At 42.3% G+C, this 20,472-nt stretch overlaps 1 protein-coding gene across 2 annotated transcripts in view; it reads left to right on the top strand.

The window, feature by feature from the left end:
* PCNX2 (pecanex 2) overlaps positions 1-20,472 on the top strand; it is a 240,349-nt gene that overhangs the window by 58,899 nt on the left and 160,978 nt on the right. For both annotated transcript variants that reach the window (XM_065401279.1, XM_065401278.1), the window contains exon 13: positions 14,054-14,225. In XM_065401279.1, the coding sequence (XP_065257351.1) occupies positions 14,054-14,225 (172 nt within the window). The remainder of the gene's footprint in view (positions 1-14,053; positions 14,226-20,472) is intronic.

Raw genomic sequence — 20,472 nt, 5'->3', positions numbered from 1 at the left:
TGAATTATGAGGAGAGGCTGAGGGAACTGGGATTGTTTAGTCTGCAGAAGAAAAGAATGAGGGGGGATTTGATAGCTGCTTTCAACTACCTGAAAGGGGGTTCCAAAGAGGATGGTTCTAGACTGTTCTCCGTGGTACCAGATGAGAGAACAAGGAGTAATGGTCTCAAGTTGCAGTGGGGGAGGTTTAGGTTGGATATTATGGGTTACCTAGGGAGGTGGTGGAATCTCCTTTCTTAGAGGTTTTTAAGGTCAGGCTTGACAAAGCCCTGGCTGGTATGATTTAGTTGGGAATTGGTCCTGCTTTGAGCAGGGGGTTGGACTAGATGACCTCCTGAGGTCCCTTCCAATCCTGATATTCTATGATTCTAAGCACTACCTTCCAGGCCTCTGCAGACCTCGCTCCCTCTCTGCAGGCTAGTAATAGGCACACACCAACCCCTGAGTCCTTGGAGCAATCTCTGTAACATCCAGCCCCTTGTCCACTGGCCACTCACAGGAGTTACCAGATATGCTGTCCCCAGAGGGACAGTATACACACAAGAAGGCTGTAACCAGGGTGGGATGAGCGGGGCAGCTGCCCGGGGTGGAAAAATGGGGCAAAGAAATGCAGAAAAAAACTATATTTAACAGGCCAAGCCCCTGTCTACAAAAGTTTGTCACGCAAAGCAATCTCCCAGCATCTCCAGCCAACATGACTGGGATCTCTCTTTCATGAATGCAAAAAGTTCTATCCTTTTGCTTCCTTGGTTAATGATAAAATGGTGTTCTTTTGTCTTCTTATATCTCCCAAACATCCATTGTTTGTCCCAAGAGTCAGGATGACCCCCCATGATTTATTCCCTGGTGTGCTGACTTCATGTTGACTTCATATGCAAACGGAGCTTCCTCCATTGTATTGGCTTAGATGCTTAATTTATATGTGAACCAAGACAGATAGGGGAATATACATCCTTTTGTCTGGCAGAAACCAATGCTGCCTCGATTCAGACTCTTTTTAGGAAAATATTTTCAGTATATATACACAACTTTTTTCATGGTATTTGTTCATACATTTCACAATGACATCAATAAAAGCTGGGTTCCTACTGATCATTAAAGACCTCACATAACATTCTGTATGGATAAATACTATGAAAGCAGGGGTGCGAGGTGTAGTGAGATTGTCAGGCCTGCTAGGAGTTGCTGTTACAGAGCAGTGAACCCTTTGCCTGTTGGCATTGAGGGGTTCTGTCACAACAGTGAAACATTGAAATAAGTAGCTCTTGTACATATTGTTGGTTGTTTATCAAGAACCCTATTGCGTGTGGCTTTTGTGGCTTCAGTACTATTTTTATTCATGATTGATTATTTGAATTCATCATTACTTTTGGGTACTCTATGTGCTAAAATATAATAAACATAAATATGTCTGAATTAGATTATTCAGAAACTCAGTCATATGGCATCTGACCAACATTTCCTCTGTTTTCCATTAACCACTGTTGGCTTTTAAAACAGCAACAATCCAGACTCATCCCTCAGTCTTCAGTCAATAGGGATTTAAAATTCATCTTCAAGACAGATAATTGATTTTTAATCTGCTATTGCTGATGTTTCCCTCAAAGTCATTAAGAAAAAGTACATAATTGGCTGATCAAATAGCACATGCTTCCTTATTAAATTAATCTATTCCTATAATTGTATTTCTATATAATATTCATCCTTCCTTCACGAAGTACCGTAACTGGGCGAAGTATAATTGAGGTATCAGCAATGTACTGTTGTAAATTGTCACTAGCAGGATGTGTATTAGGTTACATTGAGAAGAGAGATGTGGGATCTGCCTTACTGCGAGTATTAGCTACCCTGGTATTCTGAATCAGATCTCCGGGGCAGTAGTACATTAGAAATACTGATTCTATGTTGGAAATGTATTGGTTTGCTGGCATCTGATTGTCCTATCTAGGGATCGCTCTTCCAGGAATAACGTGCACCAGGGAAAAAGATTCAGTGCATCTATTGCTCCCAGGGTAGTGAAAGAAATGGAAGTGTGATATTGGATACAGTACATTAAACAAATAAGATATGTGTTCTAACACTTATCAGTTGGCTAGCTGTAATGTAAGGCAACCAGAACCAGGGCCGGCTCTGGCTTTTTTGCCGCCCCAGGCAAAAAAGCCTCCGGCCACACCACACCCCCCGCGGGGGGGGGGGGGGGGGCGGAGCCCGGGGGGGGCGGCGAGCCCCGGCGGGGGCTCCGCTCTCCTGCCGGGGGGAGGGCGGCCGGAGCCCCGGGGTGAGGGTGGCGAGCCCCAGCGGGGGCTCCGCTCTCCCCCCGGCGGCCGGGGGGAGGGTGCCGGAGGGGAGGGCGGCCAGAGCGCCGGGGGCAGGGCGGCGAGCCCTGGCGGGGGCAGGGCGGCGAGCCCCAGCGGGGGCTCGGCTCTCCCCCCGGCGGCCAGAGCGCCGGGGGCAGGGCGGCGAGCCCCGGCTGGGGCTCGGCTCTCCCCCCGGCTGGGGCTCGGCTCTCCCCCCGGTGGCCAGAGCGCAGGGCGGCGAGCCCGGCTGTGGCCCCGCTCTCCCCGGCGGCCCGAGCGCCACGCCGCCCCCCTCCAGGTGCCGCCCCAAGCACCAGCTTGGTTGCCTGGTGCCTGGAGCCGGCCCTGACCAGAACTAGGTAAGGGGAATGAGCAAAAATCAATACAGTTGATTTTCTTATCTAGAAGCATAATGTGATGTAAGGGGGGAAAAAAGGAGTTTGTGAACTGTTGGAGGAGGACTGAACTTTTTCTCCAAGTCAAAATATTGTGTGTGCTCACTCAGGACCTGAGCCTATCCTCAGTTTGTTGGTTTTGGACTCTCTCACCTTCTGGGAAGTCTGCAGCTAGGTAAAAGATCACCTGCTGTTTGCAAGCTGCTATTGGGAGTTGTGTGGGGAGGGTGGGAACTACAAATCAGCTCCATCTCCTGGATCCTTTCCCTTTGATAGTGAGTTTTAGCCTCTGTCATTTTGAAGACTGGAAATATAAATTCATTTTTAAATCAAGGTTCTTTGCAGTTTATAGTTGTAAATTCTACCAAGGTGAACTTGAAGGATTCTTAGTTTCCTTTCCTGCCTCAATCATTCCTAGAAATTATGGAATTGCTCAGCTATCGCACATTTGCAGGCAATTCATGCCTACCTGCAAACTGGACAGTGTTGATAAACATTAGTTTACCATTCCGTTCCTGGTAGTGTATGTTATTTCCAGGGACTTTAAAAAATATTCAGACCTCAGTAAAGAGCTAATTTTCTCAATGCCAAAAATAGACCCTATTTGTCGGTTCGACTAACACATTTCTACACACAGTAATGTGAACAGTAATCAAATCGCTTGCACATGCAAACATTGATAATGTGTACATTTGTTTAAGAGGGGTGGTAACCAGCATAATCAAAACTTCATTATAATCACATCCTAGACTAAATTATTTGTAGCATCAAAGACGAAATAACTAATGAAGCTTAATTGAGGCATATTTTCATACAATACCATGACTAGAATTTTACAGTCACAGTAAAAATGTTGTTATAACATCATCCATCATATTATATTCTACATGTCATGCAGTATTATAACAAAGTGATGATACACCTGATTCCCTCCCCAACCCTCCCACAAGCCTTGGTTTATTAAGAAGTGCCTATGAAAAAATATTTTACAGTATCTTTTCACTCAACATTTTAAACATGAAAGGCATATTTAACATAAATTAAACTAGAAGACTTAATCCATATTGCATTATGCATTATCACTTAAAAGTTATTAAATTTTATAAGATGACATGTATTAATAAAGGCTTGCTGGAATTAGTTGGCATCCTTAAAAATAAGACAACAAGTAGGCTTGAAAGGATACCATATTGTACTACTTCATAATTCACACAACTACATTAAAATTAAAGTAGATAAGATTGCTTGATGCTAATGCGAGGATGCAGAACAGCAGGGAGATTAAAGAATGATCAGTGTTATAAACCTGAATGATAATGCAGCTGAAATTTTCCAAACAAGGCTGGGGAGCAATGGGATAATCTGGGGGTTCTTCTGGGTCCATTCTTGTTCTTGGATTCTCTTAGGCTACAGTGGCCCCTCGTGCCTTTGATCATCTCTGGCTTCTGGCAGACTCCAAACATTCTTCCCGATCTCTTTCAGGCATACCTTGCAGTAGTCGGTCATGGCTTTGTCATCTCGAAACTATACTACTGTAACAGATTCTATTTAGGACTGTCCTTGAAGACAGCCCAGAGTAATAAGAAATAAGGAATAAATTTTTGACAGTGAGGATAATTAACCATTGCAGCAATTTACCAAGAATTGTGCCACAGGACCCTCCATCACTGACGATTTTTAAATCAAAATCGGATTTTTTTTTCTAAAAGACATGCTCTAGATATTATTTTGGGGTATTGCCCCGGGCTATACAGGAAGTCAGACTAGATGTTCACAGCAATCCCTTCTGGCCTTAGAATTTATTAATCTAGTCAGGAGGCATAGAATGCTGGTGCCTAGTTTGGAGTGTGTCACTATGAGCATATAAAGCTAGTGCTCAGATCTCTACAGTGGTTTCATGTTCACTTCATGATGCAATTTAAGGTGTTGCTGAATAGCCTGAAAGTCCTGTATGTCCGTCCAGGACCAAGTTTTGTGGTAGATATCACAGCAGGCCTCATAGGGCAAGAAGCAGTCTAATGAAATCATCTGGGATCCTACTTCTGTGCACAAAGCAGAGGTCTCAGCAGAGTAGTGTCAGATACCAAGGTGCTGGGTACACTTTAGATAGGTAGATATATATATATGGCTTCTGCCTTTTGAAATTTTTTCCAACTAGTTGTCTGCCAGAGTCTGAGGTTAGTGAGCTTCAGAGTACAACGTAGAGCTCATTTAATGTGATTAATGTTCAGTTTCTGTGTGTGGTGTTTAATGTTATGGTTTTAATAGAGGGTCCTGTGGCACCTTTAAGACTAACAGAAGTATTGGGAGCATAAGCTTTCATGGGTAAGAACCTCACTTCTTCAGATGCAAGAAGTGAGGTTCTTACCCACGAAAGCTTATGCTCCCAATACTTCTGTTAGTCTTAAAGGTGCCACAGGACCCTCTGTTGCTTTTTACAGATTCAGACTAACACGGCTACCCCTCTGATGGTTTTAATAGTTTTGTTTGGCATTTAGTTTTGGAATGTTCTCTGCTTTTAGTGCTTAGTTGCCTAATTCTTGCTGCTGACAGTTCTAATGCTGCTTTCTGAGAGAGGGTAGGGCCTGATTTTCACTGACCCTGCACTGGGTTAGCTTAGGCAGGTAACTCCCACCTAACACCTGCTTAGACACTTGGCTTTCATTCACAAGCCCCTTGATGTTTCCTGCTGTGCATGTACACGTGTGTACACACACACACACACACGCTTCCTCCCCCTCTTCTTCCCCTCCTCTCCATTTTGTGTCTTTCAGAAATACAGCCACACAGGAGAAAAACATTAAATAGAGCTGGTTGAAATTTTCCCATCAAATTATTTTTAATTGAAAAAATGGCTTTTCAGCTAAACAAAAATTGTTGGAAAACAAATACAAAAAACAAACCAACTATTTTTTGTGGAATATTTTCAAGTGTTGTTGAAAAAATTAAAATAATAATAATCAGGCTTGGAGTTATTTATTTTTTTTACACCAAAACCTAAAAATTTCAAATAAATAATTTCACAAAATTAATTAAAAAAAAAAGTTGTTTTAAATTTTTCACAGGGGAAAATAATTTGCCAACCAGCTGTACATATAACCAGGTAATCCCAGTAAAAAAAAAAAAAAAATCTAAAGATGTTGCAGGAGGACTCGGGGCAGGCTAGCTTTATCAGGATGAAGTTATTTCATTATGGTGAAATTGACCAGTACAAAGCAAGTAGTATTTTGTAAATTATTCCTTAAATTTATAATTCCCTTGTGTTAATGATAAACTGCAATTCCTGCATCCCTTTTCAATGGAAGGCTGTCTGGTCTGGGAGCATGCCCATTGTAGCCAGCTGGCATGGGATGAGAATGTGCTTTTCTCTAATCCTTAAACCTCTGAAAGGCGTTAATGTGTCCACCTCCAGCTGTTGATACAACAGGAACTTGTTTTCTCCAGCAAGTGCTGCTGTAGGAGAATTAGCAGATGTTGGATCTCTTCAAGGAACTTCTACCTCCTGTCAATTATCCACTTCCCAGCCTCACGAGTAACCTCTCAGTGTTGAGCAATCACCCTCATGTGAGGCACAGTTGACAGGCCCTCCTTCAACACCCATATCAGCAGCAATCCCTCTTTCTCTACTGCTGCTTGCCCCCTGTGACTGGGGAGCTTGAGTGGTCTGTCATGACCTAGGCAATATTTGCTCCATGGGACATCAAGTGGCAAATATGTCAGGATATCACCTTAACAGATGGGTGCCATGGCGTATTTCTTCCTTTTTTTGATTGTCTGGCTGCTCTCCAGGCATATGGCTGTATTTTTAGGTGCCTCCTAAAAGGCACTTAGAAGTCTGGATTACTACCAGAGCAGAGGACCATCTCCTGTTTCTCCTTTGGACATCTCCCACCATCACATCCGCATCCCTGCTGCTGCTTTTTCTTTTCTCTAGCTTCCTTCCTGTCCTATCCCAAATCCACAAAGAGATTTCCAAGATGGACTCACAAATATTTCATGTAAACAAATCCTCTTCAGATGAATATCAACATAACGTGAATATATAAGGGCTGTGAATATCACTGTGATTAGAGTTGGTGAGAATATTTGTTAATGTTTTTGTTGATGTTTTCCCAGCTCTAAAGTCAACAGTCAAGGTGTTACATAATTGGGGTCCTTGTGGACACAATGCTGCTCCTGACTGTGTTCCAGTGACCCACTGTCTGATTTTAGATAATCTCTATGAGCCTGAGTTTCCCCCTCTGTGCCTCAGTTTCCTCATCTGTAAAATGGGAAAAATAGTATTTACCCACTTTTTGTAAACTGTTTAGATATTCTCTGATAAAAGGATCTCCATAAATGCAAAATACTATGACTACTGGATGGGAAATCTCATTCCAACATATTCAATAGCAGGAGTAAAATTTAAAGAACTATACTGTAAACCTATTTATACATGATCATATATCTGCTTGGGATTGAGGGCTGTTTGGAACTAAACCTCTGGCCAGCTAGTCATAAGACTTAAGGTAGTTACTATGCTAAAGTCAAAATCTGGGTACCAAAATTCAATAGAAAAAAAGACAAAAATGTAGCTCAAAGCTAAAATAGTCTTTAGCCATCAGTGCACATGGCACTGAAGAATTGTTCCTAAAATTCAATGCTTTTTAAGTGTTTTTCTTGGATGCAGTTTGTCTCTAAGGTAAATGAATAACACTCTAAAAACAACTAGAAAACACTCTTAATTTGACCATTGTACCTTTACTTTGTTTTTCATGGACATACAACTTATTAAAGAGAAAAAGAGAGAGGGAAAATTGCAGCTTTTAGTATCATATTGAGGCCAGGACTAAATGCTAACTAGGCTTCACTTTGACTTAATTCTCATTTCCTGAATCCAAGATGCAATGTAAGCACACCAATTCCTAGTAATCTGCTGCCTTGCTAACTGATTGATCCCAAAAGCGATTACAGATCAGTCAATATTAATACCAAAGTATGAGCCTGGCTGAAGGCCAAAAAATTATGGTCACTTTGTCCCTTCTTCCAGATTAAAAAACGGATAGAGAAGAGGTGCTCACTTAAATTACCTTTTGCAAATACAAATGGGTTTACGGCAACATTTTATAAGGCAAACCTGAATCCTTGTCACTTTGATTTTGGCTTTTCACACTCAAGGCATCCTTTGAATTGCCAGTGTATAAAATGTTCTATTTACCCTTGAGCTTGCTGTCAGAAGAGCTGTTAATATTTTCTTTAAATATCTGCTGGTATTTTCTCCATCCCTCACCCCACAGAAATGTTTTTGAACCAGCTTGAAACACGTAAACGAAAGACATTTAATTTGTTCTAAATATACAGGGTTATTTACCCTCCACTGCAGCATTCCTATTGGAGACCGGCATTTAGGGCAGCACTTGATGGGGAATGCCACCTCAGGTAGCAGCACATTAGTGTATGGTCAAATGGCTCATGTTGAAAAAATAGAATAATGTTGGTGATATGGTACATTTTACGTAATCCTTTTCATCCCAAAGAATCCCACAAGCCATGAGTTTGATCCAACTATCCTTACACAGGCAAAACTACTATGATACTTCAGTACACAAACAGGAATTGCTTCACTCACTGCTGAAATCGAGCCATTCCTGTGGAGGAAAGCTGCAGCTGTTTACCAGCATATAGTGTCACTATACAATGATTAAGGACAGGAAGAAGAATATTATAGTGACTGAAACTGCACAGGGAATGAAAGCAAAATATAATTACCCAAGTTGGAACTGAGATAGGAAACAAAGGTTAACAGACTTACTCTTGCAAAATGTGCACTGGGAACTCTCGTAACGGAGAGTAGGCAGCGCCTCACTTTTAAGCCTCCTCAGAAAACAACACCTCCAAAAGCACAGTGCCACTCAGCAGCACCATAGGGCATACGTTTAATATTGGTTTTGAGAGAAGAGGTCCCACCTACTAAATCACCCATACCATCAGTCACTTCCTGGAGAAATCTGTGTTTTCCTTTGAGGTCTCTCATCCAAGTGCTGACATGACACAGCTTGTGAGATATGATGAGCTTTCAACCCGAATGAGGTGGCATTAGTTCAGCTCTCAATGAAGCGCTTTTTTAAAAAACAAAAACAAAGAATGATTGATTGAAGAGAAAAAAAAAAGACCAAGACCAACTGAGCTGAATGAGAACTGTAATTATAGGAGTTAGTTAAAAAAGCAGCAAAGGTAGGACATTCTGGGTAACACAACATAATGTGTTTTTTCCCCAGACTATGTTGAAGATTAATGTAAGGAAACTGTGAAAGGAATCAGGATTTTAATTTTTGTAAGGCCTGAGGAAAGACCTTGGTATTGAAGGAGCTGGCAGGAAGCCCCTTATGAAAATGTACAGTATTTTAGTGATGGACAAACCACATTCCGATACAAGAAAAGAATGGACTCAGGTATCTCCCAGAAGATAAACTGAATTATTTAAATGTCTGAAAATACTTAAAAAAAAAAAAAAAGAATTTTCATTTTTGTGTTCTCTGTGCAGTTCCAGATAATTCTGGGGGGAGGGGAAGTAATGGGTCCCTCTATGTCAAGTGGCTTGTTTTAATTTAAACAGTAGTGAGAAGTAAGGGGGCCATAAGATAGAAGTGAGGTGGCCCATTAATAAGGGGGACCATTTCCCTACAAGCCCCCCGGTAATTTGAGCACTGATTAGGTGGATTGCAAGGGGGTTTTTAAAGGTATTTCTGGCCTGACCAAAAGCAAGGATGTTCAGAAAATGTTGGGAGTGCCTGCCCTTAGAATTTCCATCACAGTTTCTTGGCCCCACAGTGTTTAGAGCATGTGGAAACAGCCACACTTCTGTAGTGTAACTGACCACACTGCAGGATGTTACGGTGTGTGATGAACACCTGTCCCCTAGATGTCTGGTAGGGTGCTCTGTGTACTGTGAGCTCAAAGGCAAGCACTGTCAGTGCTCCAAGCACTAGGCTCCACAGGTTTCCTGCCCAGCCCTCAGCTTGCAGTCCCAATTCTCAGGCTTATGTTCCCCAGCCTTCCCTCTGCATCCAGCTCCCAGAGTGCTGCCTCCAGCCTGCTTCTACTTGTATGCTGCTCCAATCCCCTCTGACTTAATAGACAGTTCAATTTAATGTCCTCTAAGAATTATGGCGCCTCAACTGGCTGGTTGTTAAACTGGGCAAGGCAGTGCCCTTTGCTGGCTAGATCCTCTCCCTCCAGCTCAGCCTTGGTGAGGGGAAACTTCTCAGTAATGAGCCAGCTAGGTTGTAACAGTATTAAGCAGAGGCAGTTTTAAAAATGTTTCCTTTTAACTTTTGATCATTAGGTAAAGTTTGGCTAGTAGAGTCTGCCCAAAACACCCAATCCTGTTAGCTGGTGTTGATCCTGCGGAGTAAGGGTTAAATGAGTTCTGCCAAGTCTATCAGATAGGTGGCCAGTTACTGCTGTCAAGGTATAAGTGACACTCTCTCTTTCTTGAGAAGATCTAGGGTCTGGGCTGAGCAAACTTGAGGTTGGACTCCCAGGACAAAACTTTAACTGAGGTGTGAATTCATTAACAAAGAAATAAGACATGAAAGCAGGCTGTGCAAGGCATCATCTCACTTGGTGATCATGGCAATGCCCATTGCAATGATATAGGAAATATATTCCCATTAAGGATTTGGCTAATGGTAAAAATAAATGTTGTAAGGGTGCCCATTGTAAACACTTCTGTATGTTATTTAGAATACAGGTGGCAGGAGCCTCTGATTTACAGACAGATTCCTGGTTCTCATGTATTGTTGAGAGATTAGGTAAAAATATGAAGCTGTCTTCTGAGTGGGTCATATCAGCTGATACTCTGATAAGTGGACAGAGGCAGCTAGAGTTTTGCAGCTGGGTGAGCCAGACCAATGGGAGTTTGTCTACCAACTTCACTGTAGAAATGTCACTACCTTTGCCTTTTTCTGATGCTTTTGAAGGTCTCTCTCTCTCTTCTCCCTTCCTCTCCCCCCAGTCGCCTCATCAAGTAGCAACTTGCCTGAGGAGCTAGCAGCAGGAGGAATTGAGATGAAAGTGACTCACCCCTGTGCCCATTCCAGGTGCACACCTTCCCTTCCTTCTTCCTGCTCATAGGCTGCCCCACCCACATCTTTGAGTCAAGGATTGTTTCAGCTGGAGGGGACAGAGGGCTAAATCCAAAAGGGATTTAGCTGCCTAACTGCAACTTGAGGTGCTTAAGTTGAAAATTTAAATCTTCAAAACCTAACTTCCCTAGGTGCCTATGGTTCCACTTCTAAAGTCCACATGGCACCTACATATCTGCATGTGCACAGCCATCTAAGTCCCAGGCATCTAGCTCATGCTTAAGCTATAGTGGAATCCTCAAACTAGGCATTGCTCTGCTTATCTCACCGGTGGGGCCTGATTTGGTAGGCATTTGTTGGGGTCTCTTTCCAGATCAGACCTGGCACAAAACCATATAGGTGAGGATGCTCCTGCTCCCTCTGTAATCTTTAGCCCAGTGGTTACAGCAGCATCAGGCAGAGGGGGAATTTGAACCTGGGTAACCCACATGCTGGGTGAGTACTGTAACCACTGGGCTAAAGGTTATCAGGGTACCACCACCAACTTCTCCTCCTCCATTGTTTTGTGCAAGAAGCGACTTAGATGCCTAACTCCAGGAGAGGGTTCATGGCTGTGTAAGCATGTGGGACTCACCCCTGTGGCGCCTCCTGCTGGTCATCCAGGGAATTAGCTCTTCCAGCCTCTGGAGCGCCCTCTGCGGGCTGGTGTCCCGCTGCCGCTGGCCCCTGTGTCCCTCCCAGGACCCGGTGCCCCTTGTCTTTGGGGTGCTGCCCCCTGGCAATACCCCCTCAGTCTCAGGGTCTCCCCACCCAGGGGAACCCCCAACCCTCTATCCCTACCTTGCCTCAGTCATGGGCTACTGCCAGTCACCATCTAGCCCCCGCTCACTGGGGCACACTGCAGTGTAAAAGCCACTCATCATAGGCAAGAGGGGTTTGGACCTGCTGCCTCCACCTATAATGGAGCTGCCCTTCTGCAGCCCTAGTACCCTCTAGTGGGCTCTTCCTTCAGCCTGGGGCTCTGCTAGGCTGGAGCTCCCCAGCTCCCTGGCCCTTCCCAGCACTGCTCCACCCTCAGTACCTTCTCTTCAGACAGCCAGGCCCTGCTCCCTCCAAGACTGGAAAGAGCCTTTTAGAGTTCCTGGCTCCCAGCCTTTTTATACAGGCGAGCTGTGGCCTGATTGGGGCGTGGCCGCAGCTGTGGCTGTTTCCCCAATCAGCCGAGGCTTGCTGCTTTCCTAGCAGCAGCCCTCTCGCAGTCTCAGTCCTCTCCCAGGGCTGATTTCAAGCCCTGCATGGCAGGAGCGGGTGACCACCCTGCTACAGCTGTAAACCCTGAGCAGAGGGAGGTGCCTAACTCCATTTGAGGGGTGGGACCCAGAGCCTCCCATGGGTACAGTGAATCGGGGAGACCGTCAGGCCCCTGTACTTCCATCAAATTGTGAGGAAGCGGGCTGGGAGGTGAGGCAGGAGATGGGTGGGCAAGCAGGGTGAGGAGATGAACGGGGAGGCGAGTGGCAGGTGGGAGGGGGGTGAGGAGGCGGGCGGGCAGATGGCAAGGAGGAGAGCAGGGGGTGGGGGCGAGGAGGCGAGCAGTGGCCACCGGCAGCCCCCCTACCAGAAACTCCCCCTCCCCCAGCGCCTCCTGCCCGCTGGCGGGTCCTGCCGATCAGCGCCACCCCCTCACTCTCAGCGCCTACCGCTTTCGTGGCATCACGGGGTGCTGGGGGGGGGAAGTGGAGAGGAGTGATGGCTCATTCCTTTCAGTGGCATCTCCCATTGGTTAGCTTAGTCAGTTCCCCGCTCACTGTGTCAGCTTTTGTTGATCCCATTCTTAGACACCTAACTCTCCCCATGCATTGTATAGGGAATTTGGGAACCTAAATTGGTGCTGTAGACTTTATTAGGTAGCAGGGTGAGTAAAAGTAAGGCATTGCAATGTTGAATCTAAGTCTCTTTTCTGGGTCTACCCCAGAAAGTCTGGAAGGCTGGAGTCCCTTCCTGTCTTCTCCAATGTAGAAATATGGCCCAGCAGGGGCAGCAGTACTAGGATTCCTGGTGCAGAGCCAAAACAACATTACAGTAGGGAACCAGCTGTAGTTGTGGCAATAGAAAGCAAAACAGAGGCAGAGGAGAAGTAGAAACTACTCCATCAGGGGTGAAAGAGAACCGAATTTGAACTCAAGGGTTAATCTTCCCTTGTACCATCCCTACCATTTCTGAATTGGAGAGGGTGGGCTGGAAGGTGTTCTCTGAGCTAGAACTGCTTGTTCTGACAAACTCTGTATACATTTTGTGTAATGACCAGGCATCTACCAATGGCATTTAAATCAAGACCTTTAAACTCATTTCACTTGTAATCTACAATAAGACACACCACACACACGATTTTCTAAAGGAGAAAGGTTGAAGCTTTATATCTGTTGAAGCTTTATACCTGTGAGATCCACAAAGCTCCTTTTCTATGTTGTTGGTAGCAATAACTACCTTGTCTTAATATAATGCAAATTATAATATAAATTAAAAACTGTAATTTTATCATTCATTTAATAAATGCTGGCCATAAAGGTCAAGAACCATGAAGCAGACATTGATTAAAATTAGCTTTACATTTGAAAGGAAAAATGTAAATGTAAAGTTTGCTATTAAAGAGCAAGATTCAGCTAGATCTAGATTTTTCTCAGAGTATGGTAATGACTTCTGTACAATTCTGTATTATTTTTAAAAGGTCTGAAAGAGCAGATTTTCAAAGGCACAAATGGCAGATAGGCATCTTGCTCTGTAAGGGCCATTTGTGCCTTTGAAAATCTACTCAGAAGTGGATAAAATCACTTGTAGCATTATATTAGTAGAACAAACAATTTAGGGGAAGTGTGAAGGTGGTATCAATTACAGAAACGCTGAGGGAATCCAGGCTTAGATGGTTTAGGCATGTGAAAAGAAGATTGGAAAAATATATAGGAAACAGGATGTTAAAATTAGAAGTGGAGGGTAAGAGTAGAGTTGGAAGTCCCAAAACTAGATGAATGGATGTCAAACAAAAGGAATTGACTAGTTGTGGAGTTTCTGAGGAACTGCTTCAAGACAGAGTGGAATGGAGAAGAAGGACTCGAAGAATTGACCCCATATGAATGAAACTAAGGCAAGAAGAAGAGCAGGAATATGGTATAGAAAATACTTACTGCCTGGGCTCTGCCCCCTATCAGTTTTATGCAGTGCTTAGACACTGTCATGAATATAAATAGGAAGATGAAGTGCAAGAATTAAGAAATATTTTGTTTGCTTGTCTTTTCCAGGGACACAATCAAATCATAATGTACAGCAGACCAGTATATTTTTGTATCTTGTGTGGCCTTATTTTGCTGCTAGATGCTGGATCTAAAGACAAAAATCCTTCGATTTACACAGTATATGGCTTGAAGCTCTTTTCTCCTGGATCTCTCCAATCAGCCAGAGACCATATAATAGGTGAGTTGATACTTTGCCTGTGAATGTAAAAATGAGCTAACCATTAGCTGGAGAGCCTGCATTTTCCCATGTTGACAATCAAATGAATGTTATGGGGAAGTGTCTTTGTCCCCTTCATTCATCTAAAGGTTAAACCTGTAGAAAAACTTTGAAGAAGTCAGCATGCAGATATGGTGGCACTGGGCATCCATCCCTCACCCTAAAATCAGTTCTTAAAAAGAAGGATTATATTTGTATTCTCTGTAGAAAACTAACAGTCACTAATGATATTAGAAAAAGACATTGTGAAATTTAGTTATGCTTTGTACGGTGGTCATATACACAAAGACATCACATCACAGATCAGCAACCTTCCCCATTCTCTGCTGCTCTGGGGAAGTCACACCTGCTATACTGCATTGTGTCTGGGCACCTCGTTACTGGTAAAATATTTGCAACCTGATGATGGTTAAGACAAGAGCAACAAATATAGATTTAAATTTTCATCATGAGGCAAAGAGCTGTGTGTGTAAACAATGATGAAGGGGAAAACATTTATAACAATTACCAGTATAATGAAGGATATAAACAATGAGGGTGGCGTAATTTAAGGTAGGGAGGAGAAATGGGATGAAACTGAAAAAAAACCCTTAGGCTTAATATTGGGAAAACTTCCTGACACTGAGATGGGTTGGCTGTAGAACAGTCTCCCAAAGGAAGTGGTGGAAGCCCAGTTGTTTAAGACATTTAAAACAAGAGAAAACAAAGTATTGGAGGAAGCAAGCTTGTGGCATGGACTAGATGACCTAATAAGACTTTTCCATCTGTGATCGCTATGCCTGTGTGTAGCTGCAGCTAAAGTTTGCTTATGCTATTTTTAGGATGGACTTATGGCACTGTACATGTACTTGTTGGCTCCCATTTCCCCTTACCACAGTCTGGGGGAAAACGAAGACCTGCATCACTTATTTTCTTCTTACATCTTATTTTATCTGCCTGTCAAAAGTGAACAGTAAAAATGCTGATAAATAATTCATCAAGAATCCTAAATGACTCCAGGGATAAGATAAATGGAAAAACTATAGCAACGACTATAGAATGAGTGAGCTTATAAATGTGCTAATTTTGGCTGACCTTAGAGACATCATGGAGCAGAGTCTTGAAGCAGACTGGAAAAGAGGGAGGGAGGTGGAGAGAGATTACAAACTCATATTCGCATTTGGAACCTATAAAAAATAGAAGCCAGCTGCCTTAAGCATCTCACCCTCTTCTTGTTTTCTAGCTGTGAAAGCAGGTAATTCTTGGTATTACAGTGTCCCATTCATTGTCATCATTCCACCATGTTTCTGGGATGCCTATTATATCAATATTCTCATTTAATACCAGGCACTCAAGTTCGCCCATCTCAATATTTAAACTTCTAGCATTTGTATACAGACACTTTTAAAATTTGTCACTTTTTAGTTGTCTGCCTTCATGTGATGTGATTGAATGGGACTCTTTTTTCATCTGACTGTTTCTCTTCAGTTCCTACCTGTACTTTATCAAATTCTATCCTCTCTTTACTAGGATATTGAGAATCCTCATTAATAGATCCCCTCTCTGTGGGATGTCTCTGTCTGAATTATGTGCTCCTTTGCACCTTTTGGCTTTCCACTAGCCCTTAGTTTAAAAATTCCTTTCTGACCTTTTTAATTTTACATGCCAGCAATCTGGTTCTGTTTTGGTTTAGGTGGAGCCCATCCTTCCTATATAGGCTCCTCTTTCCCCAAAAGATTCCCCAATTCCTAATAAACCTATCACAAATTCCTAGGCCAAAAGTAGTACTGTTTGTTTGCCGTATGCTTTAACAGATAACACCAGGTAAGTGGATGGTGACAATTTATTTTTGTATTTTGCCATTTCCTTTTTCACTTCTAAAACAAGAAGTTTTTATAGAATCTTTTCCTGGTTCTTCAATACAACATTCAAATGTGTCTCACCCACACTGAGAAGATGCCCTGGGGGGAGGGATAGCTCAGTGGTTTGAGCATTGGCTTGCTAAACCCAGGGTTGTGAGTTCAATCTTTGAGGGGGTCACTTAGGGATCTGGGGCAAAATCAGTACTTGGTCCTGCTAGTGAAGGCAGGGGCCTGGACTTGATGACCTTTCAAGGTCCCTTCCAGTTCTAGGAGATAGGATATCTCCATTAATTTATTTAAAGCAGCAGCAGCAGTAATGGCCCACAGATATATCTGGTACTGGGGAAAATCAAGGGCCAGATTTTCTGTCAGTAATGCTCAGCACCCGCAACCTGGGTCAGATTTCAGAAGTACTCAACTCCCATTTAGGTTCCTAAGTGAAGTGGCTGGATTTTCTCAAGTGCTCAGCACCTACTAGCTTCCATGGTTCTCAATTCAGATTGATTAGGTTCAATACTGAATGGCAAATAAATCTTTATTGGGGTGCTTGGTAGTTCAGGGGCTTGCTGATGAGACATGGATCCTATGTCACTGGTTCAAATCCAGCACAGGGCAGTAGTCACCGAAGTTTGCCATCATCTGATGTCAGCTGTTCAATGATGTGGCAAGTGATTTGCTGATCTCACTCATAAGAACTACCACATATTAAGTACATAACCACTTATGTTAACAAACATGCTTTTAGCATTTATTGGCTGAAATGGGCTCAGTTCTGCACTTCTTACTTGCGTTAATCTCCCAATGAGGTCAACTGAAATAAGGAATTCAAGATTGACTCCAATGAAGAAACTGATTTAAAGGCGTGATCCTACAGCCATTTAAGTAGATAGCAAAACTGGCATTGATTTATTGTTGATCATCTCCTAAATGGATTGCCTGCTAAGGCATAGACCAGTTTAAAACACATTTTATATGTAATGATATTATGCATCTAACAAGTTTCTACTGAATTGAGTTTGTTTCACAATCTAGTAATAAACCTTTTACAGTAATTCACTGTGCAGCTTCAGAATCACCAGTTTCTTAGTCAGACTTCCAAGTGCAACAATTTTGGTTGATTTTATATATATATATAAAATCCACACCTCTTCCCCGATATAACGCTGTACCTCGGGAGCCAAAAAATCTTACCGCATTATAGGTGAAACCGTATTGTATTGAACTTGCTTTGATCCACCAGAGTGCGCAGCCCCGCCCCCCCGGAGCACTGCTTTACCGTGTTATATCCGAATTCGTGTTATATCAGGTCGCGTTATATCGGGGTAGAGGTGTGTGTGTATGTGTGTGTATATATATATATGTATATACAGTTTCATAGTTATCAGAAATAACACAGTACTTCTGGAAAACTTTAGTTGTATATTCTATGGCCCTTCAGACAAAAGTTCATTGATTTCTCAATATACAACTCCAAAACACTTAAATATAATATACTTTGCTTGTAATTTATTATACTATGCCTTATTTTTCACTTCATGCTGTACCTATAAAGAGATCTCTACACCATGAGTGAAATTCTAGCTCCATTAAAGTTAATGGCAAAACTTCTATTGTCTTCAGTAGGGCTAGGATTTCACCCCATATTATCAGCACAATCTAGAATACTGAAAACAGAAATACTTGAATATCTTCACCATTTAAAAGAACTGTTTAAGTCCAGACAGCTCCAGCAGTCTGGCAGCACAATGTGTAACCACACACAAGACCTACATTTGAATCTACATTCAGAATTCTTCATGTGGTGAAAGAATGGATTTGCTACCTCTTGAGAAGGATACAAAATTTACCAACTTGAAGAATCCAGAAGCTTGTTATGATAACGTTATGTTTTGTGAACAGCAAGAGGTTGTCCAACTCTTTGGCCATGAGGAAATATTACAACATAGCTGTTGCTGTACGGAGGGAGGACTGCATTATAAAGGGAAAAAATGGTGGACAGGACTGCAGGGGTTAAGTCAATGCCCTGCATTCTCACTCAGGCAAGCCTTAGCCCTTAAACCATGATATAAAAGAAATGAGAAATTTTGGTCAGACTATGGGTGAGGAAGAGCCAGAAATGATGCTTTAGGCGCTACTAAAATAAGTAAACTTACAACAATTACCTGCTTTCACAGCTAGAAAACAAGAAGAGGATGAGATGCTTAAGGCAGCTGGCTTCTATTTTTTTATAGGTTCCAAATGCCTATATGAGTTTGTAATCCCTCTCCACCTCCCTCTTACATACAAAATATTAGGAATGACAGAATAGCTTGTGCTGGTGGAGGAGTGGCACTATATGTGAAAGAAAGCATAGAGTCGAATATAGTAAAAATCTTAAATGAATCAAACTGTACCATAGAATCTGTATGGATAGAAATTCCATGCTTGAATAATAAGAGCATAGCAGTAGGAATATGCTACCGACAACCTGACCAGGATGGAGACTATGAAATGCTCTGTGAGATGAGATGCTATACAAATAGACAACTCAATAATAATGGCACCTTAGAGACTAACAAATTTATTAGAGCATAAGCTTTCGTGGGCTACAGCCCACTTCTTCGGATGCATAGAATGGAACATATATTGAGGAGATATATATATACACATATAGAGAGCATGAACAGGTGGGAGTTGTCTTACCAACTCTGAGAGGCCAATTAAGTAAGTGAAAAAAAACTTTTGAAGTGATAATCAAGCTAGCCCAGTACAGACAGTTTGATAAGAAGTGTGAGAATACTTACAAGGGGAGATAGATTCAATGTTTGTAATGGCTCAGCCATTCCCAGTCCTTATTTAATCCTAAATTGATTGTATCTAGTTTGCATATCAATTCCAGCTCAGCAGTCTCTCGTTGGAGTCTGTTTTTGAAGTTTTTCTGTTGTAAGATAGCCACCCGCAGGTCTGTCATTGAATGACCAGACAGGTTAAAGTGTTCTCCCACTGGTTTTTGAGTATTATGATTCCTGATGTCAGATTTGTGTCCATTAATTCTTTTGCGTAGAGACTGTCCGGTTTGGCCAATGTACATGTCAGAGGGGCATTGCTGGCAACTTCAAAAGTTTTTTTGATCCAGGAGATAAAGGAGCACTCAAGGAAGACAAGGCCATTGCGGAGAAACTAAATGAATTCTTTGCATCTGTCGTCACTGCAGAAGATGTGAGGGAGATTCCTACACCTGAGCCATTCTTTTTAGGTGACCAATCCTGAGGAACTGAACCAAATTGAGTTTTCAATAGAAGAGATTTTGGAACAAGCTGATAAATAAAATAGTAGTAAATCACCAGAAAAAGATGGTATTTACCTAAGAGTTCTGAAGGAATTCAAATGTGAAATTGCAGAACTACTAACTGCATTGTAACCTATCACTTAAATCAGTTTCTGTACCAGATGACTAGAGGATAGCTAATGTGATGCCAATTTTTTTAAAAGGTGATCCTGGCAATTACAGACCAGGAAGCTTGACTTCAGTACCGGGCAAACTTGTTGAAACTATAGTAAAGAACAAAATTGTCAGACACATAGATGAACATAATTTGTTTTGGAAGAGTCAACAAGGCTTTGTAAAGGGGAAATCATGTCTCACCAATCTATTAGAATTCTTTGAGGGGGTCACAAACATGTGGACATGGGTGATCCAGTGGATATAGTGTACTTGGACTTTCAGAAAGCCTTTGACAAGGTCTCTCACCAAAGGCTCTTAAGCAAACTAAGCAATGATGGGATAAGAGGGAATGACATTTCATGGATCTGAAATTGATTAAAAGACAGGAAACAAAGGGCAGGAATAAAAAGTCAGTTTTCAGAATAGAGAAAGGTAGATAGCAATGTCCCCCAGGGATCTGCATTGGGATCAAAGCTGTTCAACATATACATAAATGGTCTGGAAAAAGGGGTAAACAGTGAGGTGGCAAAGTTTGCAGATGATACAAAGTTACTCAAGATAGTAAAGTCCAAAGCAGACTGCGAAGAGTTACAAAGGGATCTCACAACACTATGTGACTGGGCAACAAAATGGCAGATGAAATTCACCATTGATAAATACAAAATTATGCATATTGGAAAATAATCTCAACTATACATACAAAGTGATGGGGAGTTAATTCGTATTAGCACTCAAGAAAGGGATCTTGGAGTGATTATGGATAGTTCTCTAAAAACATCCGCTCAATGTGCGGCAGCAGTCAAAAAAGCTAGCAATGTTAGGAACCATTAGGAAAGGAATAGATGAGAAGATAGTAAATATCATAATGCCTCTATATAAATCCATGGTATGCCCACACATGGAATACTGTATGCAAGTCTGGTCACCCCATCTCAAAAAAGAT

The sequence above is a fragment of the Emys orbicularis genome, chromosome 3 (genome assembly GCF_028017835.1).
Source record: "Emys orbicularis isolate rEmyOrb1 chromosome 3, rEmyOrb1.hap1, whole genome shotgun sequence".
NCBI classification, from domain to species: domain Eukaryota; kingdom Metazoa; phylum Chordata; order Testudines; family Emydidae; genus Emys; species Emys orbicularis.
Note: the sequence above shows the minus strand (reverse complement) of the source record. Positions and strands in the feature narration are given on the sequence as shown.